General features: G+C 41.6%; 1 protein-coding gene across 1 annotated transcript; it reads right to left on the bottom strand.

Moving 5' to 3' along the window:
• Window positions 1-8,720: 8,720 nt before the first annotated feature.
• OTUD1 (OTU deubiquitinase 1) lies at window positions 8,721-11,749 on the bottom strand. Its single transcript, XM_033100810.1, has one exon. It carries the CDS (start codon window positions 11,377-11,379, stop codon window positions 9,940-9,942), a length of 1,440 nt encoding a protein of 479 aa, XP_032956701.1. The 5' UTR covers window positions 11,380-11,749; the 3' UTR covers window positions 8,721-9,939.
• Window positions 11,750-12,401: the final 652 nt, after the last annotated feature.

Below are 12,401 nucleotides of genomic sequence, written 5' to 3'. Positions count from 1 at the left end.
GACTTTTAAACATATTAATATAATGCCATGCTGTACTCCAGACTTACTAAATCTCTCTGGGCCATTTAATACACACACACACACACACACACACACACACACACACACACACACACACACAATAAAGACACAAAAGCATACACATCAAAATATACATAGACACATATATATAAATATACACATCCATCCCCGGTGAAACTAATGATTCCCATTTTTGTGGCTTTGATTGCCCTGAAAATTAGGTTTTCTTAACACAAAGAATTTCATTGTGTTGCTTCTCTGTAACACTGAAATTTGAAGAATGAATATTTTTTTCTAAGAGTTACAAAATTAAAGCTGAATTGTCATAGAAAATCACTATGAATGAAGCAAGCTCTCCTCAACTCTGCAAAGCATCCACAGAAAAGGAATGTAGACACCATGGTCTAACACACAAACAGCAAATCTCGGTCACATGAGTTGCCACTTCCTTCTGCTCCCATGGACTATGGACTCTCCTACCAAGCCTGAGCATGACTCTTTCTCAGTACAGGGCTCCTGGAAGCTACTACTAATCCACTGGGGAAAACACACACGCTGTCACCTAAAACTTCTCGGTTTACAATAAAGAGGCCTGGGTACTAGTCCCAACACCACCACCAGTTATGAAAACTTCTCTCTGTGTCCATTGCATCTTTTTTAAAACAGAGATAACCCCTATCTTCCTTCACAAAGGTGATGAGGAAAAAATGAGATTCATGAATCTAGAAAATTCAAAACAGAAGAACAATGTGGTGGATGATATAGTACCCTAAAGACAAGTCAACCAAAGCAGAACATTGGATCAAAGGAAAGAATCCCATAGTTCTTAAGCACATGAACCAAAGATGATCAGAATCCCACTTAAAATTCCCCAGTCAAAAAAAATATTGTCGCGGCCGGCCCGGTGGCTCAGGCTGTTAGAGCTCTGTGCTCCTAACTCCGAAGGCTGCCGGTTCGATTCCCACATGGGCCAGTGGGCTTTCCACCACAAGGTTGCCGGTTCAATTCCTCGAGTCCCACAAGGGATGGTGGGCTCTGCCCCCTGCAACTAAGGCACCTTGAGCTGAGCTGCCCCTCCGGATGGCCCAGTTGGTTGGAGCGCAGGCTCTAAACCACAAAGTTGCCAGTTCGATTCCTCGAGTCCCGCAAGGGATGGTGGGCAGCGCCTCCTGTAACTAAGATTGAACATGGCACCTTGAGCTGAGCTGCCGCTGAGCTCCCGGATGGCTCAGTTGGTTGGAACGCATCCTCTCAACCACAAGGTTGCCGGTTTGACTCCCGCAAGGGATGGTGGGCTGTGTCCCCTGCAACTAGCCAACAGCAACGGGACCTGGAGCTGAGCTGCGCCCTCCACAACTAAGACTGAAAGGACAACAACTTGACTTAGAAAAAAGTCCTGGAAGTACACTGTTCCCCAATAAAGTCCTGTTCCCCTTCCCCAATAAAATAAAATAAAAATTTTAAAATATCATCACGGTCATCGCCACAAAGGTGGAATTCCTTCAGAAAAAAAAAAAATATTGTCCATTTTATAGTTTTAATAATTTTAGGCAAATCGAAGCTATCAAAAGGTACTGGGTAAAGGAAAGTGTAAGTAAGTGTCAAAATAGAAGCTACTCCATACTGTTTTCAAAAACACTTATATTTTTCAAGATTTGAAATAAAATTTTGAAATTAAATATGCCAATGCAAAAATATTAAATATTTGCATGAATAAAGAAAAGCAAAAACCTACTAATAATTAATGAAACATAATACCAGTCTAACAATCAATACTAAAAAATAATTTAAATCAGAGTAAGCATACAATAGAAAACCTGAATTAAACCTGAAGGCAAAACTATAAACTAGGTTCAACGCATATAAGTTAGCTAGTCCTGTGATTCTAAAGGTAATTATAGAAGTAGCTAACATTTACCGAGTGCTAACTTTAGGCTTGAGATATATACCTTATATATTATTTCTAATTTAATCCTTACAACAGTCTTATGAAATAGATACAAATAACTATTTTCATATACAAGTGATGTAGCACAGCTAAAGAGGTTAACTAAGTTACCCAAGGCCATGCTTATAGTAAGTGGTTCAGCCCAGATTTGAATCCAAGCCAACTTCGACTCCAAAAATCGCTCTCATGCACAAAATAATTTCTGAGCAAGATATCATTACAGCCTCGTTATTAAAAATCTGTTACCATATAGCTTCAGAGTTTACATAGTACATAGCATAGTACATGCTTTTCTCCAAGCAGTCAATACTTGTTGAATGAATACTTTCTATTTCCAAAAAGTATTTTCCTTTCTGTCTTATCTATTCAGCACATTAGTGTGGCTTGCCCAGGGCACCTTCTCACCTAGATGAAAGTAGAGACACATTGACCAATGTATGGCTGCCTCCATACAGCCATGTGTGGCTGCCTCCTCTCTAGGCATCATACAGATCACCACCCTTCTCTTGTGACAACACATTTCTGCAACAGGATAGATATTTATACAACAAATAAGTTTGCAAACTTGTTGCAACGATGTTGCTAACCTTTTTTTAGTATCAGAGGGATTGTTCATTATGAATATGTACCAACTGGACACACAGTTAACCAAGTTTATTATTTGGAAGTGCTGAAAAGGGTGCCTAAAAAGGTAGGACGACCTGAAATTTTCGCCAACAATTCATGGCTCTTGCATCACGACAATGCACAAGTTCACACAGCACTGTCTGTGAGGGAGTTTTTAGGCAGTACATAAATAACTGTATGGGAACACCCTCCCTACTCACCTGATCTGGCCCCCAGTGACTTCTTTCTTTACCTGGAGATAAAGGAAATATTGAAAGGAAGACACTTTGATGACATACAGGACATCAAGGGTCATATGATGACAGCTCTGATAGCCATTCCAGAAAAATAGTTCCAAAATGGCTTTGAACGGTGGACTAAGCGCTGGCATTAGTGCATAGCTTCCCAAGAGGTGTACTTCGAAAGTGACTGTAGTGATATTCAGCAATGAGGTATGTAGCAATTTTTCTAGGATGAGTTCGCGAACTTAATTCTCAGACCATATATATATATATTTGGGTCAGTTACAGCTTTCTTTACATCAGTTACTTTTCATTTACTACTGCTAAGGATATGTTTATTGTATAGCTGCCCTGATTCAACCAGCAGGACCCCTTTTGCTCAAAAAGAATTTTCGCGACCACCTCTTGATGTGGGTTATCTTTGTAGTTGCTCTGAGTCATTTATGATGATTCTTATTAACTTTAACTTCAGAGGGTAAGCTTCATTCTTAAATTCTAAATATGATCCATTTTTGGAGCCTCTAGTCCACCATGTATTCATTAATGGTATTTTTTCCCCCTTTTTTAAGGGGTGGGGTGAGGTTTAGTCATTTTCTTTTAAAGATTTAGTAAATTAGTACAAATTAGTAAAGATCACCTAATTTTAAGCAAAGCAGACTAAATAAAAGTACTCTAAAAGAAAACCAAGCAGGATAATGCAAAAGAAAAATAATTAGAAAATAAAGAAGGAAAAGAATAAACAGCAATATCCTTAAAAAGCAAGATCTGTAAAAATCTAAAAGGAAAGTTTTCTATATTCTTCTTTCTAGAGAAAGCGCAGGCTTGTGTTGAAGGTCAGAGTTTCAAGATATTTCTGATATGCTAAAGAACAATTAAGAATGGAAAGGAAATAGAAAAACAGCAGCCTTCTCAAAACATGGAGGGCTTTGCATATGTATGTATGTATGTATGTATGCATTTAACCTGGCAAATACATTGTTGAGGTACTAATAAGGAACCCTAAATTACGGTAACTATTAATTCTACTTTTATATCTTTGTAATGTGAAACAAGTTAATGTATGCTTTATTTATTCCCAAACCCTTCAATATTATAATTTTCTTTTTAAACATATTTTAATCCTAAACCATTTCTAATAAAGATTTGGAAAAGATCGCTTTTTTTTTGGCCAAAATCTATTTCCCCTTCTTCTTGGAACAATCTGGATATTTCCAAGTTTGACGAGGCCATATGACAAAGTTCTGGCCACCAGACTAGAGCAGAAGTGAAGCCCGCCATGTCAGGCTGTGTGCTCTCCCCCTTCTCGTCAGCTACAATCCAGACCTGATGGTGACCCACCTTGGAGCATGCGCACAGGTACAGGGTCCTGGGGAATGACTACAGCGCAAGGTGCCTGCCAACCCGGACTGCTCCCATTGGAACAGCGAGAGAAATAAACTTCTTTTTGTTACAACAGCTTAACAATTAAAACTGCACTGTCCATTCTTCTGTGGACAAACTGCCTTCTCAATCAGTATAGCCATCTCTTTGCAAATTGCCACAATTCTGAGTACTATCTGCTGCCAATAGCCACTATCGATAAGATGAAATGGTAATGAAAAACCTACCAGAGAACTACTTTATTTTGAAAAGTTCAACATACATCTTAGGTCTCTTCTTTGTCCTAGAATTCTGTTTAAGCAATTGCTGAGGTTTCTGTTTCAGGCATCTACTGTTTGAGACATGAGCACTGTTTAGATTTAAAGTACAAAACATAATTGTTTACTCCCACGAGGTCTGGCACTTTTCAGCAAGATGGTAAAGGCAGTGAAGTGACAGCTAACTAAGAATTTCCTGACTGTACTCTTTCTCTTCTTTCATTCCTATTACATCACCAGTATAGCTCATATTTCACTGTAAGAAACAAAAAGCGTGAATGTTTCCTGTTTGTCATTAGAACTGAAAGCCTTATTTGAGTTTATTTTACAAATTGGCTGCACAGGTGTTACATGACACATTGGTATAAATTCCCTTCACAGTTACCTATTTTGTACACCAGCTTTTCGTACTTTGATAAGCTAAGAAATACAACCACATTGTCCAGTCCTAAAATGATTCAGAGAACTTCTAAGTGGAACATTAGTTTAGATGCCATCATTACTTCAAGCATACAAGATTGACACTACCTCTCTATATAACTGCCAATCTGCTTGGCATCAACACTTGCTAAAATCATTCCAGTTCAAAGTATAAAATGCTAGGGTCATAGGGGTTCTACTTTAACTGCTTTAAAATATAAAACGTCCATATCCCACTAGAATTTTTTCAACTCGTCATTGTCTATTTGTCGATATGTTAATGCAGGGTGTCCACTAAATCTATTCAACTATTCTAATAAATATAAGGGGGAATGCTTTACTCTCATGAAAAAGGGAGGCCAGGATGAGAAAGACTAACTTATTTACCCAAATGTAGACATAATACGCATTTGTTAAAGAAGTATTAGTTACCCAGTCTTATTTTACTGCAAGTACTTTACTGTATTTTACTTATAGTAAAATAAGACTGGGTCTTATATAATGTAAGACCGGGTCTTACATTAATTTTTGCTCCAAAAGACGCATTAGAGTTCATTGTCCGGCTAGGTCTTATTTTCTGGGAAACACGGTATAAAACACCAAAATAAAAGGCCCAACATTCTAAGATCCTTTAAAATATAAAGGGACTGTCACACCTCAGCAATCTGCCAAGGATTCAAGTCCATTATACCCATGCCATCATGAGAGCCTTGTCATTGAGGGAAGATTAAACTATATTCAGTTAATTTTACAAAGACAAATAAGTGTACCATAGAGAATTTTATCAAAAGCAGTTATTTTTTGTATTTTACACATGAACAAGACAGTATGATTATTTATTCACTTGTCAGACACCAGGCTAGATAAGGTTTTACAAGTAATCTGATGATAATGAACCATCTCTGTAACCTTTACTCATAGAAAAATTGTGGCTGACCTAATCTACAATAAGAGAAAATACAGATATTTTCCCCCAATAGATGTTTTGATCTGATTCATGTTACTTGCTCAAGCTCACTGACCAACTGTGTAAACGTGCAGCCTGTACTACTGAACCCAACAGTCTGAAAACATATTGGAAATCTAGCCAACATTTTCTTCCCAACCAGGCTATACAAAGAAAACAGCAAAACTAGAAATTGAGTAGACTGGACTTGGGATGGGTATAATTCCTAAAACAAATCACACCAAGTCCCTCTGGACAAGCAACGCCTTCAAAATCACTTCAGATTAATGGAAGTTGCATTTTTAAATAATTTTTCTTGGTTCAATTCTCAAGACGTTTGGAAGATGACAGATAAAATTAATAAATTCTAATTTCGGCTTTCAAAACCTAGTTTTCCATTACAGAATTCAATACTTTTATGTCTTTTTATAACACTATTTCAGTTTAAAATGCTCATAATTCCTCCCATCAGTGATAATTCCCAATAATTTTAGAGTCAAGTCAGTTTTATTTAATCTCACATCCACCAACTAAATATTTTTCAAAGTTTACATTTCCCTTCATTCCTCATTCAACAAATATTTAATGGGCATCTACTTTGCTAGGTACTGGGTTGGGACCCAGGGAGTCAACAGAGAACATAATAGTCTATGCCTACTGAGCTTAGTTTATTTAGAGAATGAAAAAATTGAATACCATCTACTTTCTCAGTGCCTCCGAGATATACACACTCTAGGGATGTCAAAAATAAAGGTTTGGACTTACGATTTCATGTGACAAATAACTGTTAAATGTGAACATGTTACACATTTGAGTTATATATACTCTTGAATTTATCCAGTACATTTACCTACCTATCAAATTGTCGGATGTCCAAAGGTTTAAAATCTATTTCTCTTCTCCAGTGCTTTTCCTCCATATGAGCATCATGGTAAAATTTTAGTTTAATTTTCTCATCTTTTAGGGAAAGAGGAAAAACACAAAATAAAAATTAATAGAGTAGTGATATTAAGATCCTTTTTTTTTTGCAGTACAAAAATCATGAAGAAAACATTGCAACATACAAATATTTACCCAAGCTAAAGCTAACCATTTCTGATGTTCAAGGGATCCTAAGGCATTTCTTCTCCTTATAAAATGTGGCTTCTGAGAAGAGGCTTTGTGAAAACGAAAATTTTGCCCTATCAAGCATATGAACTACAAGTATAGAAAAATATAATTAAAGTATCACACGTACATGTCCACTTATCAATTAGTGGTTTACTATTCAGTCCAATTAAATATACCAAATTGAGTATATTTTATCTTATCTTAGAGAAGAAATTTGAGTGGAAAATGAACAAAATGTTCAAGGAATTAGTTTTTTGCCAAAGTGTTGAAGTACTATGCCATTTTAATTTTTAAATGAACAGTAATCCAAACAAATCATCCTAATATTTGTTTTTAATAAAATTTTCCATTTTAATAAAATTTTCAATACTATGATTTTCATACTAATTTACCTGAAAAAAACCAGTTGGGTTTACTTATAGATTTATCCCCCCATGTATTTTATGGGGAAGAGAATAAACTCTAAAGAAACTTTACCTCACAGCATCAACTGTTTCCTTCAGTTTTGAGCCTCTTAGCTGTTATGACAATAACTGAAGGAATGAAATGTTCAATAAATCTGCTTGCTAAAAGTAAGTAAGAGTTAACCACATTTCCACCTCCTGGACTGTTCAATCTTCAGTGATCCATGACTGCTACTGCTAACAGATAAAACCGGTATGGCAGTAGAGAATAAATATTAAGCATTAAGAGAGTGACGAATACTACGTTTCTTGGAAAAGAACAAAAACTAAGCCATATAAAGAGGATGGGAAATACGTAACAACCTTTAGCCAAGACAACTAAAACAAAAAAACATGCCGCCATGTAACACAATCTTAGGATCCATTTAATTTAAAAACATTACCTTGAGAATCTAAATCAAGGACTTGGAATCCTAATTTGAAATTGAAAAAAAGACACTGAAGAACCTATTAAAAACAGTAATGGGCTTATGGAATGCTTTTTATGAACTTATACCTGATGAGTTTATTGACTTGTGTACATTTTAAGCATCCCCAAATGTTATACAGCTCTAAATAAAATGGAGAAGGGTGGGAAGAACCACAATTAGCCAGGTGATTCAAATAAAATTTCTTACCAACTTACATAACTCGTGAAGCGATGAAGCAAATTTTATCTTACCTACGAAACTGGAGATGCATGCCTAGTTAACATTTACACCTTTGACAAATTGTCTTTTCTTGACGACCAATGGCATCCTTCCAAAATGTGGTTAAGCAATGGACTCAAGCTCATTTGTGTATATAACCATGACATCTAAACAACTAAAAAGTAAAACTTCAAACTATTTTCTTTTCCTTCAATAAACATACCCAGCACTATGCATACAGGTGGATTTCTCAACTAAATGTGGGAACACATCTTAAAATTATTGATTCCCATGGTTTCAAAAGGCCAGGCTAGATAATTAGGGCACTGCTTTTATTTCTCTTTAAAACATTAAAATCTATAGAGTGAGTGGAACACAAACTATGATATTTAATTAGACATTGTGCTGGTTAACAACACTTGCACTTCACTGTTCATTAGTCGATACATCTGTAGTTTTAGATAGGAATTATAATTAGAAATGAGAGCAATTTCTTGAATTACTCCACCTTTAAATTGTTAGCCTTATTCTTTGAAATTACTAATGATTATTCTATCCTGTTCATGTGAGAACGTAAAAAAACCTCTCATAATTCTGACATCTTCACACATGAAAAAAATCGTGTATATGTAAGAAAGTTTCCTACAGACGTCACTTTTCAGTTTAAAAACCACTTTAGCCAAAGACATTGTAGAAGTAAAATTATGCATTTTATTCATTCATTCCATCAGCTGAGAATTGTTCTATTGTACAAATACAGTATTGTACCAAAAAATCACAAAATGTTACAAAATAAAAAAGTACAAACTGCATTACTTAATAAATATGACTAAAAGTAGTTAAAGTGGAAATGAGATAGATTTTAGGTTGGGAACACTGACCCAGCAAACCATACAAGCTCTTTACACACATTTTTATTTATACATAATACAGGGCAATCCTATTTTGCCTTTTGAAAGAATTTAAAAGGAATAAAGACAGTATTCTCCTGCTATACAATAACTGCCAAGTTTGGTTCAAGCCATTGATCCTATTAGTTTTCAAAACTCTTAGTTGAATCCAAGAAGGTATATATAAAGCAGGAGGCTTATCTTATCACAAAGTTTTATACCATGTTAAAATTCTTTTATAACAAAATGACAAATATAAATAAAAACAACTGAGCACCAATCTACTCTAAACATCAACCAGAGGACGGAATAATCACTCTGCCATCAGCAAATATCAGACTCGCATTCAAGTAACAGCTGGTACTATCCCTTAAAGAAAATTCTTCCCACAATCTTCCCATAAGTATTTCTCTTCAAAAGGTTGACCATTTCTAGAAAAATAATGATTTCCAAAACAACAAATCTATTTCATCAAAATGGAATGGGCCAATCATCTGGTAACATGAATGCATCAATGTCCATTTGAAATAATTATCTAATTGTAAAATTCAAATTCAACAACACAAAATAACTACTAATTCACAAATTCTGTTCAAAATAATAAACTTCATATAAAGCACTTCTCTGGTTTATGCCTAAAAGCCATTTGTCAAAATGGGACACGTCATAAAGTTACACCAATTTTTTTCATGTTGTGCAAAAATACATTTTTATAGAAAATAGATTATCAGGAATGAACAAATTTTCACTGTGAGAAATTAGCTTGCAAATTAAGTAGTGCTAACTTTATACAGCAAATTATAAATAACAGTAGGATCACCCAAAGCTATCATGAAACATCATTTAGGTGCCCAGCAACCTTCAGCTCTGAGGAGAAAAACATTAAAAAAAAAAAGGATTAAGGCATTACACCTACTGTAAATCTACCAGAAGTTTAAAAGTGCTATTACCCTGATTAGAGTTCATATAATTCTCCAAACACAAACTATGTATGCACTTTTCCCAGGGTGTAAGTTTTCAGACACTTCAGGAGCATGCATTTTGTTCAATATACATTTTGGAGAGAGATATGGCCATGGATTTGGCAAGTTCTTCATCCCGTTTTCTTTGCACTTGAGTCTGTTTGCACCAATTGTCATACTCTGGATTAGGATAGGAGTGATCGAACACTGCATCATAATGTCCATTGCTGAGCCAACTGAGCCAAATACTAGGCCTTAAGGAATCCTCTGGGCCCAAATAGTGAATCATGGTAGACACCGTGGGGCTCTCCAACCTCCCTCCTGTCGTTAAGTGTATATTCACATTCAGCATCTGCCCCATGGCCAGCAATTCCGGGTACCCTGCCCATGCCCCGTCCTGAGCAGCAGCGATGATAAACTCCCCCACGTCGCCCTCAATCAGGGGGCTAAAGTGGTCGAGATGATCCGCGATGTAGTGCACCGTCTGTTCCCTCAGTTCCCGGTGCAGGCTCTGGTCCCCGTACACCGTCTTGCTCACCGCTCGGTAGAGGCAGTTGCCATCGGGAATGATGTGAAATCGGTACTTATTCCTCTGTCGCAGGTACTTGTCCTGCCGCTCCACCTCCGCCAAGTACAGGGCCAGTTTCTCGTCTCTACCATCCGACCTGGAGACGATCGCCGCCTCGGCTGCGCCGTTCTGCGCGGCCTCGCAGCTTCGGGCCGCGGCTGCCTCGGCCTCCGGGCCGGGCCGCCGCCCCTCGTCCGCGCCGGGCGGATCGCTGCGGTCGCTGGCTCTCTCCCAGACCCGGAGGCTCCTCTCCGCCGGGTGCTCCTCACCCCACGGGCCTGGGCTGGGCTCCGGGCTCCCAGGGGGCGGTACGGGACCCCGGTGCTTGGCTGCGGCCAGGGCCTGGCGGTGCTCGCTCAATCGGAAGCTTCGATCAGGCCCCTCCCGGGCCGCGTCCTTGCCCGCTGTCTCGGGGCAGTCGGGCCTCAGCAGCTCCTCCAGGAGCCAGGCCGAGGAGCCCCGCCGCGGTGGGACAGGGGCGCCGGGCGCGGGGGCCAGCAGGAGGCAGCGTCCACGCTGGGCGGCTGGCGCCGCGACGCCTGGATCCGGCCCGTGCAGCACGAGCCGGTCGGCGCCCAGGGCCCGCACGGTGATCTGCGCCGTGGACTTGTAGTGTTGCGGCAGCGGAGGCTTGCAGGAGCCGCCCGGGGGGCCAGCGGCGGCGGAAGCGGGCGCGGCGGCCCCAGACACCATCTCGAAGCAAGAGAAAGCAGGCATCTTGGCGGCGGGGGCGGCTGCGGCTTCCCGGGGCTCGGCGGCCGCGGCGGGCTGGCACTCACCGGTCTCGGGCTCCGGTGCGCCGCTGGCGGGTCCCGGGGTCTGCAGAGAGACCTTGAAAGGGGTGGCAGCGGTGGTGGCGGGCGGAGCGGGGGCTGCGGCCGTGGGTCCCGGTCCCCCGGCTGGGTAGTGGGTGCAGACGCTGCTGTAGAGCTGCATGTCCTTGCCCGCCGCTCGGCCCCTTATAGGCGCGGCGAGCCCCGGTGAGGGGGACACACCCTCCGGGCCCGGGGGAGGGGGCCGGCCGAGCGCGATGACCCAGTGCCCCTAGAATAAAAATGACCCAAGGGCCGCCAGCCGGCCGCGCGTCAAGAGCCGCAAATAGCGCCCGGGTCCCCGCCAAATTCCTGCTGCGCCACAGCGCGCGGTGGGGGCGGGGAGGGGACGCGCGCTCGACCCCTGTCGGTGCACTCTGCTCGCAGACCCGGGACGCCGCGCCCGCTGCCGCTGCTCCGGCCCGTGGCGGCCGCTGGGGACTCTCGGAGGAAGCCGCCCGCCCCGCTGGAGCGCGTCCCGCCGGCTAGGAGCAGAACAGGGCGCGCGGAAAGGCCGGGAGGCGGGGCCGCGGTTGTTTACCTCAGGCGGTGCGCCCGCGTCACGTGGGCCCGCTGGAATGTGCAACTCGTCCCGGCTCCCATTCAATTGTGCGGGCTCGCCCCGCCCCGTTCGGTGGACGTCATGGGCGTGGCCCGCGGCTCTGGCGGCGGCGCGCGCGGGCGAGGCCCAGGCTGGAGCGCGCCGAGGCTCGGGCGCCTGCGCAGTCAAAGGATTCCTGGCAGCCCCCTCCTGCGTGACTCTAGTGGCGGCTTCCCCTTCTTTAGCCACAGGTGTCGACGCTGCGCTGCTGTGCTCTGGGGATTGTGACGGGAAAGACGCTGCTTCGGGCAAGTTAGGAGGCTTTGAAAGCTTGCATTTCGCAGGAAGCTCCGGGCACCGTATAAAGGACGGAGCCCTGCCTTCAAACCTGCAGGACCCACCATCCCTGCTTGCATTCGCCGCTGCCGTCTTTTTAGTCAGCTCCTTGGATTCAAATGTTACGGTGATGTGACGCCATCAGTCGTCCCCAGCACTTTGCTGCCCTGCTAAACCGAAACCAAGTTATCTGTACCCCTAACTAACCCGTGTCGACTAGCAAATATATTGGGCGAACGGAAGCCTTTCAAACAGCCTTTGGAAATACC

Source organism: Rhinolophus ferrumequinum (genome assembly GCF_004115265.2).
Source record: "Rhinolophus ferrumequinum isolate MPI-CBG mRhiFer1 chromosome 5 unlocalized genomic scaffold, mRhiFer1_v1.p scaffold_110_arrow_ctg1, whole genome shotgun sequence".
Taxonomy (NCBI): domain Eukaryota; kingdom Metazoa; phylum Chordata; class Mammalia; order Chiroptera; family Rhinolophidae; genus Rhinolophus; species Rhinolophus ferrumequinum.
This window is presented reverse-complemented; position numbering and strand designations above follow the sequence as displayed.